This window comes from Trichoplax adhaerens, genomic scaffold (genome assembly GCF_000150275.1).
Source record: "Trichoplax adhaerens TRIADscaffold_5 genomic scaffold, whole genome shotgun sequence".
Taxonomy (NCBI): domain Eukaryota; kingdom Metazoa; phylum Placozoa; class Uniplacotomia; order Trichoplacea; family Trichoplacidae; genus Trichoplax; species Trichoplax adhaerens.
In genome coordinates this window covers 4200899-4226806 of record NW_002060947.1, presented here as the reverse complement: position 1 = coordinate 4226806, position 25908 = coordinate 4200899, and the positions used below count along the sequence as shown (strand labels likewise).

Below are 25908 nucleotides of genomic sequence, written 5' to 3'. Positions count from 1 at the left end.
AATGATGAAATCGAATGCAAAAGTAATATAGTACGATGGGAAAGAAATAGCTCCTTTATGCATAACATAGTATTAAACTTACGGTATGATTAATAGAAATAGACATTCTTTTGACAGAGTGAAGCAAAGATGTGCAAATATCCAACATATTAATAGTGATATTACGAGTAAAACCAAATAACGATATAGTTGTATAATGAAGGATCCAGCAAAAAATTGGGCTTCTGAGAACATTGTCTACATTTGAAGTAATAGAGTCAATATACACGATATCAGTAGACGATATAACGTACATTAGTATTGGTTTCTAACCGCTTATAAGGGGTACGATTATAATAAAACATGATTCAATTTATCTTGAGTGGAAAATATAAAAAATTGATTATATCTCTTTCACGTACAAGCCTTAGTATTTTCCATAGAAATCTTCTAGCAATGAATATTCCAATAAATACCATCAAATGTCGATCGATTAAATAAAAATTCTGATAATAAAATAATATCCAGTGTTAAGACTGTATTATTGTTTATAATGCTATAACTTAGCATAAAAGTAAAAGTATAGTAGGTTCTACATTCTACAGTATACATATTCACAACATGATAGTAGGCAAAAAATCATGGGCAGGCTAGATTGTCAACCTAGGGTATGGATTTAGTAAATCCGATGTAAAATGCACTATTCTCACTTGATATGTAAATTTTGGAAAAGTTTAAATGTTCTGTGATCTTGAAATTATTTGTTAATATCAGCCGATAGTGATATTCTATTAGGAAGGAATTTCTAATTTACAGTGATTAAAGGCGAATGTAATCTACCAGTGTCCTTCATTTATATTCGATCATCTTATATTCAATGTATCTTGAAATTGTTGGCAATATTCTCAAAAGCTGATAATTTAGTATAAACGAGTTTCAATTTGGCACCATTAAAACGTTAGCGTGCAATCCTATTCCATCTTAAAACTATCTTTACTAATACTAAATGTCCCTATTGCTATAAAATTATTTTACTATAATGGAATTTCAATCCGTCATTAAATTAGAGTAATCATAATAAACTCTTCTAGATCTGATAATGTCATATTCTGTCTTAAATTAACCTTCATAATACGAAGTCTGAATTACTCTCTTTAGAAACAAAGGTAACTGTATTATCCTATTCCATCTTGATACTATTGATAATATCATTTAATACTGATACTTTACTGTCCAAGAAATTGTATTTGCTGTGATTTTAAATCAGCATCATCGCACTCTCCTATTCTACCTTCTACCTTCAAATCTTGTTATTGTACATATCAAAGGATTTCAATTTGCTACATTTCAAAATCAGTATTATCGCATGGTCTTATTTTACCTTGCAACTATCGGTAATAATATGATCCAATGCTGATATTTTACTATCCAAGAAATCTAATTTACTATAGTTGCAAATTAGTGTCATCGTCTTATTTTTTATTCTCCTTGAAACTATCGGTGGCATCATTCCATAATGAGAGTTTACTATGGAAGAAATTGAATTTACTGCGATTGTAAATAAGCTTAATCGTACGGATCCATTCCATCCTGAAACTGTGACCAATACTGTATCATCCAATGCTGATATTGTAAAACTAAAGGGTTTGAATTTACGATCATTCAGAAATAGAGCTATCATACTATCCTATTCTATCTTGCAACGATCCATAAATCATCATCGCATATTTGGTACTATTTACGCTTTTCTATTCAGGGTAAACAATAACGTAGACAATACATCATTATTAATGTAGTCGAGAGTACAATATCAATCTCTATAGATTGTCTGCCATTTTGTCTACACGGTAGCCTAAGTTCTACTGTAATACGGCATTCAAATATCATAATTATTTCATACTGTCTTCAAGCTATTCACTATTATATGATTAGTATCATAACAGGACTACACAATTACGAAAGATTTCTATTCCACTTTGTCATGATGTACTTACACTTTGATAAATGACGCAGCATTGCAGATAAAATGCAAGGATTTGGTAAAGAAGAAGCGATATTTCAAATAGTACCGATGATAGCTGGCTACCAAGAGAGACCGGTTGATGTTTAATAGCTTCGATTGTTGCAAATCGAATGGAGGTGTTGTCTCCATCCTGACTGCTATTAGGCTTGTTGACTAAGGGTGGATTTCCATTATTGACATCCATTTCACCACTACATTTAATCAGATAGAGAGGGATGATTATGTATCTATATCGTTACCTTAGTTTTTTTGATACAGCAACTAAAGCATAAATAATAAACAACAAACTCCAACTGGAGTGATCGAAATCTAAAATTAGACATTAATCATAATAGAAAATAATCTCATGTCGATAAATACTAAAGAAGGGTTATTTCTTTCTCATTCATGTAATTATTTTACTTGAACCGGAAGGCCTATTCCCTAAAGATGGTTGATTTTAATTTCATATTAATAACTCATTTCCATAAAATACGCGTCCATTCAATCATTTTAGATATCGTGTGGTTATTATGGCAACCGACTTGAATAGAATCGTATCTCGGCTATTTGACAGTATAATCTTTATGCTTAACGGCCATTGAAATAAAATGTTCTACTGCGACTTTTCAAATTGATATAGAGAATCGAAAATTGACTGGTAGTACAGTTGTGTGGATTAGTTAGCAACATAGGGTATAATCATCACAGGATGTTTTATTAAGAAATACAGTATTACAAATGAACGTCGAGATAACCTGCATATCATATCTATTGATACCTAATAAAACTAGACAGCTATCTCCACGCTTAGATCGAAGGAAGCATGTCTTATCCTACGTGATAAACACCATTATTGATAACGGGATTGAAGGCTGATGATTTTCATCGATCAAGAGTTCAGGCAGTGATAATAATCCACTACATTTGTGCGATCGGAAATGTTTTCTATCGCTTGTAAAATAAGAACTGTATGAGATAAGTTAAGATATGCAAAGTCTGCAGATGGCATCATTTGCTAAGTTCGCAAAAGCCCGTACGACAGGAGCTTGGTAAAAGAAAAAGGGACAAGGATGTCTTTGACGTGTTGCTTATAGTACTATAATGTCAATAAAACAGAAGTATTGACGATGATGTCCAGCGATGGAATGAATTCTTATTTGGAAGTAGAGGCGCAGATGAAAGAAAAGATTTGTTGGCAACAGCATGATCCACTATCGATTGGGATGCATCAAATATGAGGCTGTAAAATCTTTCAGTGATGAAATCGAGTGGACGCGTAGAACTAATTGGTGAAAATGCGCGTAAAATAAATCTATTCAGTGTAGAAGTGTTGGACATTTGCTATCGATTGAACGGATCAGAGTCATTACTGTATTTCCCAAAATATGATGGTGAAAGTTTGGTAGAGGGAGGAAATCATTCGCGACTGGGTTGTGAGGTATGCGTTGGGGGATAGCTGAAGAGTGTATAAAAAATGTTTTACTCCTCTAATGGTATGGACAGTAATAATCCAGTAAGCCTAGGCAAAAATACAAGTATAGAAACATTTGGCATTAAGTGCAGATCATAGCCATCATCATTGATCCTGATTACTAGTGACTGTAATCCATGATTGCAGTCAAGCCGAGGCGAAAGAAATTCTGTGTTGGCGACTACAGTACTGTAAGTTGTTGGCTAACAACTTGAGATGAATCAATGGCAATCCCCCCAAAACTTTGACCCTACCAAACGATACTATTGACAGTATACATAGTATTTAATAGGTTTCTAGGCATAGGCAAGGATGAAATGAATTGACGTCTGTGTTGTGTAGACGCAATGGGGACGTTTATAGTACAGATTGATTATAATTGGATTCTTTTTTGGTTGCTGGACGAAATAGTCATCCAAATTCAACATGTCCGAGAGGCAAGAAGGATAAAAAACAACATGAAAAGATAGCCTACAGTATAATCTATCCAACTATCCAAATGCTATTATGATCATTTATGAAGAATCTATATCGTAGGCAATCTTTCCAATCGTAACGTCGAATAATGTGAAGGATTGGATTGTAGGACTGATCATCGGCCATCGTCAAGGTGGATGACAAGATCAAGGAAGAAGAAATGGAGCAATACGATGGCAATAACTTACGTTATCAATGATTGAATTTCAACATTATCCGATGGTTGCTTCTGGTGATTTCTTTCATCGGTACACCGATCAGGTTGTATAGTCGATTTACGATGGGATTGCTTGCCATTACTGCTGAATGGAGCATGATTATGTCGATATGGTCGATGTTTAGAAGGCATAGTTGATCTTGTAGTCAACACATTGGATCGTTATTGATCAGCAAGAATACGCGCAACATCAACGCTAACACTCTATTCTACATTGATCTGAACAACGTAGTTTGAGTACAAGTTGTATTGAGCAACACAATCAGTTCCAATTCTGTCTTAAGAAGCTTTAAAAAGCAATCAATTGCCAACCAAGCTCGTCGATGAGTAGATTAATCGTCTCAATTTGCAGTGCAAATCTCCACAGCAGCAGCCATCTCCAAGCTGGAGCAACGGATGGTTTCTGGCCGGGATAGTCAGCGCTGGACTCTCCATAGGGTACTATCTCATGGTAGACTATTTCAGCCTAGAACGAGTATAGACGACAAGTTTGGCTTCGGGTTTTCGTATAGGAATAGGCTATCCTCTGCACTGTAGGCGAATTTAGTTTAACTACGCATACATTCGCTATGGACAGAGTTTACAGTATAGGCAAGCCGACATGACAACGTGGACAGTATTAGAAATGGCTGTAGGCTGCCCTTGAGCATGCCATACTAGACACTATATCACTACGCGTACCCCCGATAGAACTCTAGGGATTACACTAGAAACGATCGTATTCCAATACAGTACTGCAAGTAGTAGAGTGTACGTGAGCCTTGTACAGTGTACAGTACCTCTACTACAGTCCAAGACTACCAAACACAGTGTATTGTACTGTAGCCAAATGAAAAGAAAATCGCCAATCGTGCCTCAAGGTCAAATCTTGTCTTGATGTCCAGCTGTCTGCGCCAGCAAGTCGCAAAATGGCCACACATCGAGTTAACCCAGGCTAAAGAAAGTGATGGATCGATCAATTATGGAGCAGTTTTGATAGCGTCCACTCAAGAGAATCCGATATTATACAGTCTAGTCTTGTTAGAGTCTGCAATACACAGTAAGTAACGGCTATAAATGAACGAGATTCTACTCGCTTCAAATGTGAAGTACTATCTCCTACTTGCGCTTGGATCCAAATCAACAAGTCGCTGGTCTATCTTTCCATTATAAAATTATACTAAAATTAAGACGCTTGCTAATTTAACTTTATCTTTTTACTACTCTCCATTTTAATGAACTCAACCAGGTGATATTATTTCAGATCAACTTCATAATTTTTGATGCAAAGGCGAAAGTATCCATTCAATTTACCTCATCTTCAGAACAACTGAATTCACCTTCTCTGCTTTTCCTTTCAACTAACAGCAAGTCTGCATTGGATCAATTCATTCTTGCATACCATAATTTACAAACCCCATCCAACTGCAATCTTCTATCGATCCAATAGTCGACACTAATATAAAGATGCAAACACATGATATCGTTTACCTCAACAATAATTGATATTGGAATTGGTTAGCCTACTTCGCCTAGTTTACTCTCTCGGGAGCTAACTGACCTCAGCCTGCTTCGTTCATTAATGAACAATTTGTATGAAAACGAAAACTGTTTTTCTTTTCATTGCATCAACAACACTACATTTATTAATACTTCCATACGCCTTGCAATGCAACTCAAATTACTCAATACTGTATCGTAGTCGTGATATGCTTCTATCATGAATGTATCTCCAAAGAGGATTGAAACTTTTAAATGGTCATTAGCGCCTGTATCACATAATGACGTAATTAAAGCGTCGTCTGTAAAGGATGAGAAATACCATCAAGCTTTATTGATCATCAACGTTAACGATAGCTTATACATTGGCACACCGACGCAACTTTTGGTGAGCTTGATATTTTATAAAATACTATTTGTATAAATTTATCAATATATATCTATAACAGTATTAAGTTATCAATAGTCAAAATCGATTGGTGTAGTGTTATTCAGTAAGTCGCAAACACTTTCAATCATGGCTGATTCATATTTGCTTTCACCGATGTTTACCTATACTCTATGTATGCATACTCATGCTTGTAGTAACTCAATATCGGTTATGATTGAACCACGCTCACTAAAGAGACTACGATGCTACTGAACGGTATTTAGTTCTTGAATAGTGCATAACGAAAATCGCCTATAACTTGGCTATAAGGCGGTTAATTAATTCTTTTAAGATCAAGATATGTCGATGCAATAACCTATCTTACTAATCTATAGCAATGATATTATCATCATTACAAATATAGCAAATTAATCAACTGTCATCGACGCTAGAGCAGTGGATAACATCAATCTTAAAAATGATATTTCAAATAATGCTGCTAAAAACTAACGAAACGTTGAAGAAGTTATTGGCTATTTAATTTAGTTTAATATACAATAGCTAAAGGCTAAAATGGAAATAGTTGATCCTTCCTGCAATCTTAATTTGTATCTAAATACCAGTATATTAAATATCTTTAATCTACTTGGGGCTATACTATCATATACAGGCAGCATGTAGAGGAAGCTTGCATCGGCCCACTATATTTTTAAGTTAAAAAATGACACTGTAATGTAAATTGTTTGATATTTTACAAGCTGGCAGGGTAGGTTACTCTAACTTACTACAAAGTCTTATTCGAGACTTTAACCTCAAACTCCTATTACTTTCTATAGCTAATTTGCAAATTTCCTGATGTCATCCAAGCATTCAGTATACTCAATACAGGGCTACAAGTACTTCTGGTTAATGATACCAACGGAAAGCTTTGGTCGATCAGCTATGATATCCTAATGGATAAAATAGATAATGCTGGCAAAAGGTATCTTTCTTCTCTTGGGAAACTCATATTGATATAATGACCCAATTGATCTTTTACAATGCATACCGGTACCTTTACTTATTAAATTAACTCAATTATAGGAAAAGAACAGATATGGATGCCAACAATGATGGACAACACAATCCTATTGCACGCTATCATCATCCCGTACAATGGGATTCTACAGGACTTCCTAAAGAACATCAAAGAAATGACAATATCAAAATTTTAACAGTAGCAGAGTTGGATGCTAAAATTATATTGTCTACGAATTGCTCCGTAAATACAATATTTTTCCATCAATATTGGGCTACTTATGGTGCAATCACCAATCCATATTTGCTAAAAATTTTCCAGATAATGCCTTCCATGGAAAAAAATTCCGTTTATTTACAATTTATAACTGATACTGAACTGATTGATAATAGTAAGAAAGATGAAAATTCAGCAACAGATTTAGTTGTACAAAGTTTCTATCCATCAGATTTTAAGGAAATGTGCTATGGAAATTGTATTAATTGCAAAATTGATCGAAGCCTATTTATCAATATTTTCGGCTTAGACGCGATGTTGGCCAAATCGTACGGTTTTATGTACGGTAGTATTGATGGTAAGATTCGTATATACTCATGCAACATGCAAAATTTTCCAAAGACAGCAGAAATCTTTTATGATTTGTGTGAGGAACCAAAAGCGATTACGTCTGTTCGAATTCCGATCACAAATGTTAACGGTAATCAGAGTGTGGTCAATAATGCAATACTTTTACTGGGTATTCAAGGAAAGTTAATAATTGCATGCCGTGGTATAATTGGCAATGATACGATTGGCCTTGTATTTAGGCAGTATAATCTCTTTGGTCCAGTAACTTCGCAATGCTTATTTCAAGATGAACATGGTACTAGCTCGCTACTGTATGCTTCTACAAATGATCTTCGTCTTGTTCGATTTAATAGTAATACAGAAACTACAGGTGAGAGAAACAGAATATTCGTACAAGCATTAAGCTCGATAGAAAGTAATGAAACTTTATCAATAAATTCGGGCTTCGTTAATATTACTTGAATTAGTGACATTTTCATAATTCAATATTGGCTGCTATAATGTAGTGCTACCTGCAACTATTTAAAAAGTAATTGTGCATAATTTCGATTTCAGATATATCCCACATATATTGCATTAACATTTTGAAATTAATGTAACTAATAAAAAATAATTTACTATTTATCAATCGCAGCTATATCTCATAATGAAAGTAATAAATCAGATAACACTGATGAGGATGCAGAAAAATTTAAGAATCAATTGGATTCCTTACCAGTGCTGCCTCAGGTACTACATCCAGTCAGTGAAAGAATTGATCATATTCTCTCCATACTACCTTTCATATGTGAAAATGAAAAAGACGTTGGTTTTGTAGCAATCAAGTCTACTGGACAGATAATAAAATTTGGCTTGTCTATATTTATGAAGAAAAGCAATTTGGAAAAAAGCGATTTAAATCCTCAATTGGAAATTTCGAAAAGACTAAATCAGCTGACAAATCTAAATAATTTAAAGACAGAATTAGTGTCTGCAATATCAGCTTGTAATAATAGAACCAAGTTCTTTAACAATGTTGCTTATCAATATCATAGGATCAACAGATGCAAGCAGTTAAACGATTTCCAACTCAAAATAGGTATACACGTTGAATATAATTCTTTTGATAGTTTATCAAATCAGAGTGGAGCACTCGTAATTCGTATGATAGACGATATCGGTTTGATAAACTCTAGCTACTCTCTACTCGTTCTTGTTTCTGGTTATACGCACCGATCAGGCAAGTTATGTAAAGACATCGCATCCTTTTCGTACCCTTTACGAGATCGACCCCCTACGCGAATGACATTCAATATACCGTTCAAGCGTTTACTTGGGAATGTTATCACCTTATCTGGATATTCTGAAATTAACTTTAATATCCTATTTACATTGACAGTGGAATGTTTGCTATGCTTAAACTCTTCAGTAACCTCAAATGGAGGAGATTCATCCCAATTTTTAAAGAAGGGAAGTCATAAAATGCTGCAGCTTTCTTCGTGTATCACTATATCTCAACGCATTATTGACAGTTTATACTTTGTTACTGGATCATTTATTGGTAGAAAACCACCTTTAAAGTTGATGCACCAACGATTAGGCATGAACATGTATGATCTTATACCAATTTCTATGAACTTTGAAGGAACTATGATGTTACTGAAACGGATTCTTTATGATAAAAAGAATTATAATCCAGTGCCGAATGTTTCCGAAAGTAATATTACCAATCAAGTAGAATGGAAAAATATAAGTCTACAAATCAAATTAATAACAAATGAACCTGTGGATTTGCCTACATTTCGTGATCAAATTCTTCATAATATATTAAATAAGAATTCTGATTGTATAAATCACTATGATCAAGAAGCGAATGAAATATCCTTAGTATTCTTTGATGAATTACAAGTTGCAATAAGGTGCAGTAGGTTATAGTGATTTAGAATATTCATTAATACTATTATTAACCTATAATATTGATGATCAAATTGAAGAAATTTCTTTTTTTGGTTCTATAATTTTAAATCATAATGAAATAGAATAATATTAGAGAAATCCAATTCAGAAATTCCTAGCGATGAAGAAAATCGTGGAAATAATAGTCAAGTTATTTCAAGTATAACTCTTCATATCTCATCCATGTCTGTACCTACTTTATTATCTGTTTACTGTACTATTTCAAGAAGATTGCAGGTATATTTTAATAAAATATCTTCCAATATGTCATACGCTAATGTCATCGAAAGGAATATAAACTTTTCTCTAAGATGTACTATTCTACTTAGGAAATTTTACGAGCTTCATTTCAGAAGCCATTTACGCTATCGACGGAAATTACCAAGTTTAACCGACGGGTATGATTTAAGGCTTATGTACTGATAATGTACTGCTATAACTTCTAACTTTTGCAATCGTATAAAGTCAAGAAAGTAACATGTACAATACACGCATATTGAAATTATTATAGGTCACGAGCTGCCGTTTTTAAAATTGTTGTGATTAGTCTACCTACCCAATCAATTTTTCTATTGAAAATTTTTTAACCGTTACATTGTTTCCACTATTTATAGATGTTACAAGCCGACCTTCATAACATTCGAGACCAAGTTTGTCGTCTAAATTATTTATCAAGCATAGAAGAAGAGCTTTTACAGTCAACAAAGCTTTTGTCAGTAATGTCTTGTATCACAGATTTGCAAATCAAAATCGGAAATATCACAACTATAGTTGCTTCCGAGATATAAATTTATTTAAGAAAATTTTTATTGCATCACGAATGCTAAGTTTGAATTGAGTATCATTATCTCTGTTTTTGTTAATAAATGCATATGAGCTTATATTTACGTACATAGTCTGTAGATACAATAAAAATCTAAGATTGAGAGATATAATGGTATTTAAATGTTAAATTTTCGAAATTTTCATGCATTGATTCTTCGCAGCTTATCAATAGACTACAGGTAAAAATACGATATCATTTTACGTTAATGCCTTCTACCATACGTATGTAAATAGACATATACATTCATTATCGATACAACTCGACTATAATGCAAACCAAAGAAGGAAATGACTACTATTAGTAGTCTAGGCATATTCTAGCATAATCTAAAGGGCTAAATACTATTGCTTAATAGCGTCAGAGATAGACATAGAACTACAATTCACCCACCAAACATCAAAGTAGCATGGTGCACTCATTTTAAGGATAACATCAATTAATTTACGCCGATAATAAGGAGTTATTAAAAATAATTAGTACTAAACCTACAATGCAGTTGAAAATAGTACAGTCAATTCACGATACAGATATTAATCTAAAACATCTAGATATTAATAGTAATTAAGCCTCAATAGAAATTGCTATAGTAATGATGTTCTGATATGTGAAGTAATTGAGACTTTTTGATCAAGTCTAGCCTCAGATCGTAATTCGATGCGAAGTCAAAGAAGGCTTTTAAATATGAGATCGATACATACATTTTACGTCATACAATCTTAATATCTTTATACGTTCCTCTAGTCATTTAATTCAACTTAAAACTTATCAGGAACACCCAGAATTTGAATTGTATTAATCACTTCTGGTATCCCGTGAAACCATAATCGTATTGTACACCTTGAGATGGTTGCTGATTGTAATAAGTACCATACGATTGTTGTTGTCCCGGTGCCGGCGGTGGTTGTTGTCCAGGTGCATTATAGACGGCATCAGTATTTTGAAAGTTCGGATTAGGATAAACCATCGCGTAAGATGCATTGGGCTGAGAAGTACCTGTGGTCGCCTGTTTTGCAGCATCAGTATTACCGTAAACTGGTTGCTTAGATTGTGGTGGCTGTTGTTGAACACCGCTGTAAGTTGACAAATTTTGTACTGGGGGCTGTTGCTGAGACGTTGGGTATTGATTATAGTTTATCTTTTGCTGGGACTGTGGTAACGACGCATATGTCTGAGTTTGAATAGGTGCACTACTAGAATTTACCTGCGTTGTTATTCCAGTTTGAGCAGTGCTACTTGCTGAAGCTAAAGTTATTTAAAGAGCGATATCAATCATTTAGAATAAAATTATTAATTTATGAATAATATTGTTTACTAACACATAGAAAATGTTGATCCTCTTCCAGACGCTTGATTTTTTTCTAAATTTTCGTTGCTGTTTGCTCTCAATGGATCGAACATGGCGGTTTGAGTAACGTTTGTGTTGACAGGCTGAGTTTGCGATTTAGTGTTTGCGTTGGAACTTTCAGCTGTAATATTATCAACATAAATGTCACAAATATTTTATTAGCTTGGAAAATGGCTGACATAACTGACTTCAATGATATAATAACTATAATCGAAGCCAATATAGAGTTGTAAGACTTTGTATCATACTCGCTAATTTTAATACAGAGGATTAACCGCTAATTCAATCAAAATAGTATACACGTCTATAGCCAACTGAAAATACCTTTTATAATTTTGCTATCGACGTTATTCTCTTCCTCTTGCTTTTTACCAAAGCCACCGGCTCTTTTTACCGTATCCAATGTGTCCAGTTTATCCAATAGTTTGTTTACTGTATCTCTGACCTGAGATAGTTCTTTTTTTAAATACTTAACAGTATCACTTTCTAAAGGTCTTGGTTTACCATTAACTGTTGTATAGAGATAATAAGAAATTAATAAATTATTCAATTTCATACTGCAGTTAGTCAAGAGCTCTAAATATCCAGTTAAGTTGGGTTTACAACAATACAGAATAGGTTCTAATTAGTTAATACTCTAGTACAACAAAATAGTATAAGTAGAATACCACTACTATACAATATTTATATTTTGTATTAAGCTGTAAAATTTGAAACGTACAGTAGATCAATATCTCCAGAAAGAACAGGCAAGTCTACTTACCAAAGAGAGTGACTTTAAGAACACGTTTGCTGTACTGCTTAGCAAAGGATAAGTCTGAACTATCAAAAATGGTAATTAAATCACCATCTATAAATAAGGATAAATATTGATTGATTAGCAAGGCAGACAGTATTTATTTTGCAAAAGCATGAAATCGAAATATGATGCGACTAAATTAGCTTCTGTTACGGCATAATGTCACACCGCTTGACAAGATGTCATTAGTAATAATAACCCATCATTACAACCAATGAAATTGATTTACAGTATAAGTAGCCAGGTATATTGTATATATACTGAAATGTATGAATATACGAATAAACTGTATTATACTCGTATTACTCCTTTCTTAATAAAATTATAATCGAAACTATTAACATTAATTTTCCGTTTCATTCATGCAGTATCCTGTTAAAAGCGTGCTTCTGCCTAGTCGCAATACATTGTCTATCATTTTTAATTCATATCCTATCTCATAGAGTTATTACCTGAAAATAGGACATCATTATAACGTTATAGAGTAATACAGTACTGTATTGCCGAAACTTTGTAACTGACTCCAATATACATCCATTAATATAGTATTCAGGCCCCTTAACCATACAGTAAATCATCAACTTTTCAATGTCAAACTATATCGAAGTCGTAGTACATGTTATCTAACCAGTTAGAGATACACTGCAGTATATTAACAGTATGTAATCGAGCTCTAAGGGTTAGTAAGGTCAAAAATATCCGAAATCGGAATTAGAATTACAAATTTGCAGCATCTGGCAATCGCTTGGTCTTTCGTGATTTCATAGCTGTAATTCAATTGTCTGAAAGGGTAGTAAAAGCTCATCTGTTCGATGATCTACAACGCTATCAACCCTACTGGACTATACCCCGTAGAACTTGTCGTGAGACATCTTGTAACTTTAGTGGAGTAGTGACCATTATCTTCAACATTATCTTGCTGCAACCAAATAGTACCATGCTAGTATCAGTGCTATTTTTGAAGAAATTGTATAGCTTATGTGTATATTTAGTGCTACTTAGAGACAGGACAGTAATCAAAATGGGGATAATCAATAATTATATATATACACTACAGAATCATCTTAGTTGGGTGAAAGCTGATTCAATTTGTAGTCAACCTAATATTTAGTATCCCTTTAGCATTTAAAGTCAACTTTCTGTCTACGATTGCTTACAATAGTAAACGTACTGTCTATACATTGATCTTTAAGTATCTATTCAACTGTCCTAATAAACTGCTATATTTCATAAACGAGCGTTACCACGATAGCAGCACTCAATTTATTACTGTATTCTTTCTTTCATTAATAATACGATACGTGAACTCACACTTCATATATTTGATGCACTACCATAAGCTTAATTATGATTTATCTTTCAGTCAATATCATCCATCATGGATCATGGATGATATTGACGAATCACAAATCACCATGGATAACTTTTGATCTAAGTTGATTGTATGATAATGATTCTTCATTGTGATCATGAAATAAGCTTGATTACTTGATGCTTACAGTGATGAAGGTAATCGGTGTACGCTTACGATGCAAGATATTTTTTATTATTTCAGCAGTTACTAGGTCGTCCATTCTGGTTTTTTAGCATGGAATAATTGTAAGCATTTGGAAGACAAGTGATTATCAATCTAAGTACGTTTTTCAATATAGGTTGGATATCTCTCCTTCTTCTGGTCGATCGGTATCAACGGGTTAATAAGTTAAAGATGACATCATGGTTGATCAGCATGAAATATTTCAAAGTCAGAGAGATTGTATTGGCTACTCATCGTCCAAAGAAAGCCAGAGACAAATGCTACTAAATACATTTTCAATATGGGTTGGATACATTCCCTTCTCCTGGTCGATCGGTATCAACAGATTAACAAGTTAAAGATGACATCATGGTTGATCAGCATGAAACATTTCAAAAGTCAGAAAGATGGTATTGGCTACTCATCGTCCAAAGAAAGCCAACGACAAATACTACTAAGTACGTTTTCAATATAGGTTGGATATCTGGTGTTATTTTGGTCGATCGGTGTCAACGGGTTTGATCAGCATGAAATATTTCAAAGTCAGAAAGATTGTATTGGCTAGTCATTGTCCAATACTGCAATCAAAGCCAAGGACAAATGCTCCTCGTACTCACTACCAGTAGTCTTATTTCTACAAGGAAAACTGATTGAAATTGGAGTAAATCAACAGCATCCATCGTCTAGCGATGACTCACCTTCATCACGATATTTGATGACAACTTCATCCGATGTGCCCAGTTTACCACGAAAGACGCGCTGCATCATCAGTAGCAATTCATCATAGGTAATATCCTCATTATGAATTGGAAACATGCGTACATCTTCACCCAAGCGTGCCTTAATTAATAGCTTACCGCTTAAATCAATTTGTGAGAAATTGGTATCCAATTTCATGATATCGGCATGATTCAAATTCATGGCTGGTTGTCTAAACTAAAGCAATGATTCCTTCCAGTTAATCAATCCAGTCGTTGCAGCGTCTTGCCTTGATGCTTTCTTGTCCAAGAGTTGGCTTGAAAACATTCAGCGTTGCTTCTCTTCCTCTTCTACTCTATGCCACAGTATAGACGTGCAAGTCTTTTCCATGATAGTCTATAGCATACTGTACAGCGGACAGGGTGACAGACTGACAAGACACCACAGTACTGGACGGACCACATAATGACGCCATAAAATGATGTCACCACAAGTACGAGACATAGTTCGGTCCCGGACCGAGACGTAAACATGGACCACTTGAAACTGGACTGGACACTCTCCTCTAATGTCCAGCCAGGTCTTCTTTTTAGTAGACCCCACTCACCCTTACCCTGTGACGTACATAGTACAGTACTGTACTGCTACTGTTACAGTAGTACAGCGATAGTTACACTGTATCAAATTGTACAAATCACTCAATGATTCGAATAGGGAGCTGCCGACAGACTCAAAGCCTGAAAACGTGTTATGGCCGACTGACTCAGTCAGTCAGTCAGTTAGTCTGTAACCGTAGACGATGATCTGTTTAGCGTTTAGTACAACAGCACACGCACACTCGTACAGCACCAGCCCCAAAAAACTTGGGCCGAAGCAATTCAATGAAAAATCGATTGCAGAATTGCATACAAGCAAATATTATTTCATCGTCCTACAAACGCAATAGCTTACCAAGGAGAATTCATCGAATACAAGCGTCAAAATGAGTGACTGGAACGAAATTCAACGTTTAGCTGCTGATTTTCAACGCATTCAGTTGACAGCTAGCGCTCATCAACTTTCGGAAAGAAATTGTATCGAAATAATAACCAAATTGATTGCAATGAACAAGGTCCAAGTGATGTATACCATTGATGGCAAAGAATATCTTACACCGCAGCAATTAGAACGAGAAATAAGAGATGAATTATTTGTCCATAGCGGTAAGGATAGTAGTAAAGTAACTGAAAAATCCATTCCAATCACAGTACATTATCATGCAATCGATGACAGTCAAGAGAGGAAGCGGATTAAAATCAGACTCTGTAATTAATCGACATTTTCATCATCCATTATTGTAGGGCGTATCAATTTGGTAGAGTTACAACAGGTAAATAAATTTACTTGATATTCTTGGTACTGTTTCTTACTAAATACATGCTAATTCATGCTCGCTTTCATTTTTACTTTACATGCTGTATGGATTGTTACAGAATCAGTATACCTTGACTGAAAAATTGCATTTCTTAAGTAGTGCAATGTACGGATCAATGATAGCCTTTCAATCCAGTTATTTTATAAAATTATACTTACGCCTATCGTTCATCAGTCCATATGCATCGAAATCTACAATGCAATAAATACAATTTAGAGTACAGTAGTAGGGTTAATTTTACTTTTATGTAATAGGTACAAAGTAAAAAATAACAAGAAGCATATTTATTCTCCTACAGTGTAATAAATTACAAATCTCAATGATAAAGCTTACTTCCCCTGATGAATAACCTAGCATGCACGACCCCACGATCAGTTGAGGGTGCCTACGACTCGTACCTACCATAATTAGTCTACTTAAAGTCGGTGCTGTAGTGCTGCAGAATACTCTTAGGCCAATTTTATGATTGAACGAAATATCAAATACAACAGTCATTACAAGTAACAAGTAGGATGTGATGATAAGTCGCATAGGGATTGATTCATTAACCCTACATTGCGGTATATGCGTATACGTGAATACGTATTTATGTCAATACACTCCATACGCATTTATTTTATGCAATAACGTGTCTCTCTCATGTCTCATTTCCGTCTACGTCTGATGTAAAAATGCAACTCCCTTTATAGTAATCAATACCAGTTTACCCAAGATAAGATGGCTATTGTAACGAGTGAATGTCTTTTTAGGTTATAAATGTGGATCTAACTCATATCGATAGCAAAGTCAAAGAAATGTTAAGAGGCGATCGAAGTTTATACTTGATACAAGGAGACTTAATCGATAGGTACAGTAATTGATATCAAAGCATTTTAATCCATTCACTTTAGCTTCATATTGTTAATACTACCAGTGTAGCGTTAATTTCAAACTATTTTATCCTACTAAAGTCAGATAAATAGTACCGCAACTTACTAATAGAATTTGATCATTACATCACTTGTAACAACTTCATCAATTATATAGTTCGAAAATCTTCCAGCAATAAATAATGCCATATTATCAATACTATAGACATTAATGTAGTAAATGCTCTTGACATCAATCTATTTAGGGATTATATAGATAGGTTGGCCGAAGAAATTAATGATATTCTGCAAGAATCCGGTCAAATTTCTGTATCTGAATTGGGAAAGACATTTAATTTACCTACAGACTTTTTACAAACGGTAATTGCTGCAGTTATAAATTTTTTGTATCTTGTGTCAATTTATAAGACGGCCATTTATTTAATTTAACTACATTAGAATATTGAAAAAAGAATGGGAATTTACATACATGGACAAGTGAATCCGTTAGAACGTGGTACGATATATACTGAAGCATATGTGGCACGCCATGCAGCCAAAATTCGTGGGGTCTTCAGCGCTATAACTAGGTTTGTACATGCATCTATACAATCGGTTAGAGTATAGTATGTACACTGAGATAAGTATTGACTGACTCTAAGTAACAGAATGGCTGATTATATTCAATTGCTTCAGTTTCTCCATCTTTGCAAAAGTTTACTTTCACCAACTATCGACGCTTTATTCTTTCGTTTATAGGCCGACTTCAGTATCATCAATAATTTATCAATATAGCTTTCCAGAAGCGTTACTACATGGTAAGGCTAAACCAGTTATAGCAACATAGTCTGTCGTTACTTTAACACATTCTCGATTACAATATAACTTTGAGCCTTATTAACAACATTATCAAGATATTTTACGCAAATTGTTGGATGAGAAAAGACTAGCAGGATCAGTTCAAGGGCATCAAAGTAAAGCAATTTATACTCCAAATATCTATTCCCGAACACAATCGAATTGGGTATTATCATTCTTTCGCCAGAATGATTATATTGGTAAGACACTCGAGTGTATATCAATGATGCATGCTTTATACTTACGTAAAGTTATCTATCCATCAGCCTTATGTCACAGATTCTTGAAGCTGTCATTTTAAAGATTTTCCTTAAAATTCTGATTGTGATTATAACAAATTAATGCTTCATTTTTCATAGAATACGACAGCTTAACTCGCCTAGACATTACGGACCCCAAAAATTACCTGAAAAAGTGCTTGAATAAGAACGTCATTTTTCTAGAGTCATGTGTTAGCGGACAGAACATTTTAGGTCAAGTGCAAGCAGCCATAGAAGATGTTGTCGCAACACCTTCTTGGGTTGATATTATGGTAAATGCCGTCGACTATAATGAAAATTACAAATTCAATGTCGGTGTAGGGCTAAGATTCTGAACTATTTTCAAATTTAGACGTTGCTGCCATCACCCTTTACTACTGGAGATGCATCAGTGTTGTTACAAAAGCATTGCTTAAAAAGTAATAAAAATAACACATCCGTACAATGTCTTTGCGACAAATTCGTTGTCAGCAACAAATTTATTCAAAACTGTTTACAATTATTCGATGATCATATGAAGACCAAAGCCGAAAAAGTATACTTTCATTTACTATTTATAGTCTTTTTTGAATCGCAATTTAAAAATACTCTTTTCTCATAATCTATTCAGGATGCCGGTAAAGTAGCTGCAAAATTTGCATCTACCAGCTCCACCAATCCTAATCATTCGACACTGACTAAACATGACGACTCCAATGTTACTGGAGGTAAAAAAAAGAAAGGAGATGATTCAACGAGTTCGAAAAGAAAGGGTAAAGGCAAAGACCGATCTACGCCAGATGACCTTGAATCAACCAGATCTCATATTAAACAAAATAAGCAGGACTTGGAATTTATGGCCATTCCCGAGGTATTTGAATATACAAAGCTATATTATAGTACCATAATTCAACTCTACACTTATTTGAATTATATGAATAAAGATCAAACTTTCATAACCGGAATTCCCACAAAATTTCAGATAATAGAAGTATTGCAACGAGAGCATTCAAACTGTGAAGATCAATTTTTAGAAGAAATCGCTTCTCAACTATTTAGGTAAGAAAATAATACTTCATCCATTCTCTTACTGGCCGTCCTGAACAAGTTAGATGTAAGGAAATCATATTGTAATAACTGAGTGGTAATGATCATTGATTTTTCTGCTATATCTGTAGTCCACTCAAAAGAAAGTATCAGGAGGTTGCTAAATCAGTATTCCTGGCATCAACATCTTCAGTTACTTCTGAAAAACGTAAACTTCATTCAGATGCACAAGATAAAATTAATGGTTTATTAACTAACGCTAAATTATTTGGAAAAGGCCTTCAACATTTTTCTGGTAATGCAAGTAAAAGTCTTGCTTCACAGCAGATAAAAATTTGCTTTCATACATTAATGAACTATCAATTTTCACTTCCATTTAAAATTGCTATAGGCGACGCGCATACCACTCTTGGAAAACATCTTTTGCATACTCTATGTACAGAGATAACCAATATCGTTTTCAGTCTATTAATTAGCGAACATATTATGGTTGATAGTGATCCTAATTCTTTAAATCCTGAAGTGAGCCCAATGTATTATATTTAACCGACAGTATATATATACTATATGACGTACATGGACTGTATATCCTAGATGCAAGTGACAAATTCTTTCTGTTATACAGACACGTTCTTCCGCTTTGGAGAAATTTCCTAATAACGTTAAAAAAGCTGCATCTGCCTTGGAAAAATCATTAAGCGGCAAAGTAACAAATATTAACTGTTCATTGGTAATGCATATACAGGGATATACGGTAGTAGACACTTAGATCTTGTATTAATGACGGTATTATCATTTATAAAATGATACTATCATATAGGATGTTGAGCAATTCTTTGATGCCCTTGACGTTGTTCTTGGACCTTCGATTTGCCAAATAATGATAAAAAAATTGGATAAGAAAAAAGAAAGGTTTGTTATCTTTTAACTTCGTCACAATAACAAGCTGTAATACAATCTATAATATTGATAGTGGATGATGTATTCATAGGCAAATAATCTTCAATCACCGCCAAAGTCTAATAGAGCAATTGAATAAAGAAAGTAAACCGGCGATGTGTTTACATCTTTGCACATTGCTGTTATTTCAAAGACATACGCAATGTATGATACACGCTCCTGGTCGATGTATCCCTCAGATTATATCATTCCTAAAGCAACACTTGACAGACGAACAGTATAAAACAATTTATGAATACCAACAGCTCATTATTCAGTCGATACAACAATCATCTGACAAGCAAAAACCAGAGATGTCGGAGGAACCTAAAGATTCCGATAATTCAAACGATAATCAAAATATTGATCTACAATTACAAGAAAAAATGACTACGATTAAAGCAATTGCTTTAGAAAACAAAAAGCAATCTTAAAGATTTTATTGTAGCTGTATATCATATATATAAATATCTACATATCTACCAAAATTATATATATTTGAAATATTGCTTTCTTATTTGATTCGAAGCACTATGTCACATATTTTCATCTATTAGTGATCATCTTAAGTTTCATAGATATTCGAAAGGAGGTTATGATACATATTATTTACAAGTTGTATTTTTAATTGTACGCAATTTCGAGATAATGTAAGGTTAATTCTCATATTCAATTACTTGGTGACGGAACGCAAAAGCAAATCTTAACTACAAATGTATGTCATTACCTTACATGTAGAAAGGGCCTTGCTCCCAAAAATAAAAATAAATTTTGACACTAACGGTAAACGAAGTTTGGACTGACGTCTTCCTTCTGAAATGGAAATTCTTCCGTTAGTCTTCAGTAAAAAATTGACAACCATCATCCCTGTGCATAGCGTTCTATGATAATTGTACCATATATTCAAATATGTAAACATTCCAATTCAAATCTATAATAATCCTATTAGCATAATATTGAGACTGGTTATATTATTATAGTTGTCCAAGACTGTGCATTGTGCAAACAACAAATCTGATTGATGACACTCCTTGACATAGGAGCGTATACGAGTGTACGATAAACGAGTAAGAATACAGACATTTATACAGTACTACCGTAAGTGCAGAGATAGAAGTTCGTATTCGGCATAGATATCATTATCCAAGCATTATCGTTTAAAAGTAATTTCGTTCGATATGATGATCCTCAAAGTGCTACTACGATTGTAGAATTAGCTAAATAAATTAAAAATACCACTTTGGAATATAACATCTCTACAAGTAAACTATCCAATTTTGTGAAACTGGATTTAAAATGAATACAATAAAATGATCGAAACTTTTAGCAATCTTAACATATTCATAGTTACACTTTGTTAACAAAAGATGTAATGGAATTACTTTACAATATCGTGCACAATTTGTACAAATCTATCATTGTTAAAATTACTCCCTAAATGACTATCATTTTAGTCAAATACACTAAGCTCAGGCCCCAGCTTCACTATTGATAATAATTATTGTCAGAATTTTCAAATCTTGTAACGAAATGGAAATTATCAACTCCTACACATTTATAGTTCTCTATATACCGAAATTATTATAATAACAGAACTATAGTCTTATTAACGTATTGATACTATGATTTCATTTATCAAAATTGGCAGTGCATTTGTCGTCAACTTCATTTAATCTTCGTGTAATGCACGAACTGTAACCAACATACTATAAGTTATTTAGGGTAAACCTTACATCTCATCAAAAACTATAAATTGAGCAAGTCCTTGTAACGAGTAGCCAATAATTCGATTCCAATCCTGACAAGGTGATAGAATCTGGATTACAACGACAATACTATTTGAAAAATTTCCCATCTCAGTTAATGCTTATATCCAAGTAAGGTCTTCTATAGCAATTGCTTAACGATGAAATACAAATCTTTACTAAAACCAGTATCTTTTATTATACAAATATATATTTGAATTTAGTTTATCAAGGAAAGAATCTTACATCAAGATGAAATTTGCGTTACTAATATTATTCGCTGCGGCATTGTCTACGTCAAGAGTGCAGTCCGATAACATATTTTTGCAAGTATATAAGTTTCTTTAATTATATATTCTACGTTATGTACATGCCATTAAACTTGATTTTGCATAGTACATTTCATAAATGCACGTCTTACGATATTGAGCTTTAGTCAAGTCATAATCTAACCTTAAATACTTCTGTCACTGAAAACGATAATATTTCTAACGCTAACCGGAATAGGACCAATCGGATTTGGCAGGTACGGAAAATTTTGTATTGATTTGTAGGTGTTTGAAAATTTGTTAGAACTAATTCCACCGCATTGTATGTATTTGCACGCATTGCCTTTTCGTACGCTAGATGAATGTTATATCAGTCGCGGGAGCGATTATCGCGGAAATGTAAGCAAGACCGCATCAGGAATTTTATGTCAAAACTGGACTTCTCAAAAGCCGCATAAACACGATTACATACCGCTAGATTATCCTAGTGAAGGATTAGAAGATTCTAACTACTGTCGCAACCCAAGTGGCAGTGCAGGACCTTGGTGTTATACCACCGATCCTCAAATACGTTGGATGTTTTGTGATATCCGCCGATGCAGTAAGAAATTTAGGCGACGTTGTATAGTCTTATAAATAATTTATAGTGACTCAATCTTTGCTACCGGTACCTTAGTTTCAAATTCAAAAATTCTGCATGAATTTTTGAATACCATATTAAGTTTAAAATCAGTATTCTAATGAGCATATAAAGTATCCTCAATACAGTAGCAACATGTAACTTAAGCGTATGACTGTAAAAGGAAATAAACATAAAATTGTACGTTAATTTTTGCCTTGAGAATTCATCTTGCAGATAAACGAAATCTAAGTGTATAGCTTACAGTATACGATTATCGATATTTGACTTCTAGATTGCCTCAAAAAGAGCGTTGGAGAATATTATCGGGGCTCGCAGAGGATTACAAAAAGTGGATTATTGTGCCAAAAATGGTCCAGCCAAATACCTCATGCGCATACTTATACACCAGGAAATAATCCTCAAAGTGGCCTTGAGGCAAATTACTGCCGTAATCCAACCCTAAATGCTATCACACCTTGGTGCTACACTAAATCGACTTTTAAAAGATGGGAATACTGTGATATAGCAGATTACTTATGCGGTGAGATAAAATAATATTCTATAAGCTTGACGAATTTTAAAAGTATGAAGTAATATTGTGGGCTTTTTACGATCGTTAGCCTTAGTTCGTATTGGAGAGCTAAACCATCCTATTTAGCGAATACCCTATCTGATTTGTTCTAACTTTGTGTTACATTAAAAATGTCTGTATTTGTGCTAGATCGATTAGATTGTAGCCCAATAGTCCATATAATTCACAAAGTATTTGTCAGGATAGCAATTTTATTTAATTGCGCTACTTCTCTAATTCAATCATTGACAGTGCAAGAAGACCATGCAACGTTTCCTGTTGTATATGGTGGTGATAAAGGCGACTTGTTCCTCTTTATATCCACAGCAAATAATCCCATCGAGTCTATTACCTTTCGCTATGCTTTCGACGGTCTACCCATTATTAAACATCTCCAAGTTCAATTTATCAATGGCTTGATCAAGACTATCGGTTTCATGGACAATTTAACCCTGACTAAAACCTTCTTTACTAATAAAGGAGAAAAGATTATCACAAACCTGACTATTTCCTTAAATGATGATCATTACGTTACCCATGTTAGAATTTATACTGAAGGCGAAGAAGTTTTTGATGTCGGCATTAATAATTTAGCTTCCAGGAAATCGGATATCTTAATTGGAAAAGGAACTTTGATTGGTGTAGCTGGTAGAAGTAACTGTGGTATAACTGGTTTGGGGTTTATATTTGCAAAGTAATGAAATTGTTAATTTTCCTTTACGGTTCATGGTAGATATTTCGAGTTTGGCCTAACTAATTCTTGACGCTGTTTAAATAGTATGTGTTCATCATCACATGTATTGAATAGGACAATAATGTACGAGATTTTACTTCCAAAGTTGCACTAATTGCTATTTCTTGTTCGTGAAATAAATTTATATTCCCATAGTAACTTTTACATCTTTCTAGATAGACGATATATATAACCGAATCGTGATAATGGAGTATAAATTAAGAGTAAAGCTCAATTAATTATTACCATGCATGTGCATGTGCTTGTGATGCACTATGTTACTCTTGAAATGATATACGATACTGTTTGGGGTCTGAATAATATATAGGAAAGGTGAACCTGCTACTTTCAGAGAGTCTATTCTGGCCTCTAAAATTGTTCTTTTTTGCATTTCTTCAATAAAATTACACAAAACAGACAAAAAAAGGTGCTTTGAATCGATTCTTTTTAACAGTTGGTGTTCATTACGATACGAATTTCAATCATTCATTTAGAAGTATTCATTATACTGTATAATTATCAATCAATATTCCAGGTATTCTGCCTACAAGTAGCCTCGCATTCGGTTATTAGTCTCTAAGTCGTATTAGGTTAGAAGCACTTTCAACGTAATTATGTATTGATATACTTGTCTCGTTGCCTAATAACGATAATAATATACTGTACTACTCTTGCAAGAATTGAGTTTAAAGTATTTGAAAAAGGAACGATTGAATTTTTCCCTTACTGGAAGAGAGTTGACTTTGTTGTTTTCGCTCAGCAAAACTGAACAAGCTCTATTACTAGCATACATTAAATTGCAATAAATCCAATTGTTACATGATGTAGTTGTTATATCAATGGTATATATATCCATAGTATAAGAATGAATTCAATTATACGTTTACTAGTACAAGAATGAATTGGATTCTACGTTTACGAAAGCAATTACTTGTATAATCCAACAGACACTCAATATCCGGCGCCCTACAGTTGTCAAGGCTGTTACTAGGACGGAAAGAGCTGATAGACAAGAAATGGCTGTATGCCAAAATGATTTCAAAAGAGTAAACATCGTCAAAGTTGGATAAAATCTTGCCTAGTAAGCAGTCAATTAGTGACAAAAAGACGAAATAAATTCAATTTGAAGTTATTACTCTCTTGTCTGCATATTCTTGACTTAGAATTAAAATTCTATCTAGATATATATCTGGAAGAGAGTTGACTTTGTTGTTTTCGCTCTGCAAAACTGAACAAGCTCTATTACTAGCATACATTAAATTGCAATAAATGCAATTGTTACATGATGTAGTTGTTATATCAATGGTATATATATCCATAGTATAAGAATGAATTCAATTATACGTTTACTAACTAGTACAAGAATGAATTGGATTCTACGTTTACGAAAGCTATTACTTGTATAATCCAACAGACACTCAATATCCGGCGCCCTAAAGTTGTCAAGGCTGTTACTAGGACGGAAAGAGCTGATAGACAAGAAATGGCTGTATGCCAAAATGATTTCAAAAGAGTAAACATCGTCAAAGTTGGATAAAATCTTGCCTAGTAAGCAGTCAATTAGTGACAAAAAGACGAAATAAATTCAATTTGAAGTTATTACTCTCTTGTCTGCATATTCTTGACTTAGAATTAAAATTCTATCTAGATATAATAAGAAAATTTTTTAAAATGGCGCGGGAAAGTCATTCAAACCCCCCCCCCCCCTCGTGTTAACACGCACAACCCGTATTTACCTCACGCTAGACAGTCGCAAGTAGTGCTCGCCATGAGTGCTTTCAGTATGAATAGACAAGTCTGTGCATCGAAATGACTGCAGCGCAGAACATGTAATACGGTCAATATGCCCCACCATCGACAATGGTGTCGGTGATGTGTTGGTACTCGCCCAATATCCTCCGCTGCGCCTGCTTACATAGT

The 25908-nt window shown here is 34.0% G+C and overlaps 4 protein-coding genes across 4 annotated transcripts; 3 read left to right on the top strand and 1 right to left on the bottom strand.

Annotated features, from left to right (window-relative positions):
- Positions 1-5848: 5848 nt before the first annotated feature.
- On the top strand, positions 5849-10306 carry TRIADDRAFT_56551 (uncharacterized protein; the record flags this gene model as incomplete). Its single annotated transcript, XM_002112889.1, has 7 exons — positions 5849-6016; positions 6835-6980; positions 7082-7953; positions 8218-9481; positions 9602-9755; positions 9848-9916; positions 10133-10306. 7 exons carry the CDS (start codon positions 5849-5851, stop codon positions 10304-10306), a joined length of 2847 nt encoding a protein of 948 aa, XP_002112925.1.
- Positions 10307-12444: 2138 nt separating this feature from the next.
- TRIADDRAFT_25159 (uncharacterized protein) lies at positions 12445-14901 on the bottom strand (the record flags this gene model as incomplete). Its single annotated transcript, XM_002112448.1, has 2 exons — positions 12445-12539; positions 14703-14901. The coding sequence occupies 2 exons, from the start codon at positions 14899-14901 to the stop codon at positions 12445-12447; spliced, it is 294 nt and encodes a 97-aa protein (XP_002112484.1).
- Positions 14902-15685: 784 nt separating this feature from the next.
- On the top strand, positions 15686-20482 carry TRIADDRAFT_25797 (uncharacterized protein; the record flags this gene model as incomplete). The annotated part of the gene is made up of 16 exons (XM_002112888.1): positions 15686-15905; positions 16044-16072; positions 16867-16964; positions 17232-17346; positions 17425-17555; positions 17725-17783; positions 17880-18023; positions 18183-18355; positions 18436-18642; positions 18694-18933; positions 19045-19121; positions 19241-19404; positions 19501-19631; positions 19735-19815; positions 19930-20021; positions 20101-20482. The coding sequence occupies 16 exons, from the start codon at positions 15686-15688 to the stop codon at positions 20480-20482; spliced, it is 2343 nt and encodes a 780-aa protein (XP_002112924.1).
- Positions 20483-22386: 1904 nt separating this feature from the next.
- On the top strand, positions 22387-23239 carry TRIADDRAFT_25018 (uncharacterized protein; the record flags this gene model as incomplete). The annotated part of the gene is made up of 2 exons (XM_002112887.1): positions 22387-22689; positions 22991-23239. The coding sequence occupies 2 exons, from the start codon at positions 22387-22389 to the stop codon at positions 23237-23239; spliced, it is 552 nt and encodes a 183-aa protein (XP_002112923.1).
- Positions 23240-25908: the final 2669 nt, after the last annotated feature.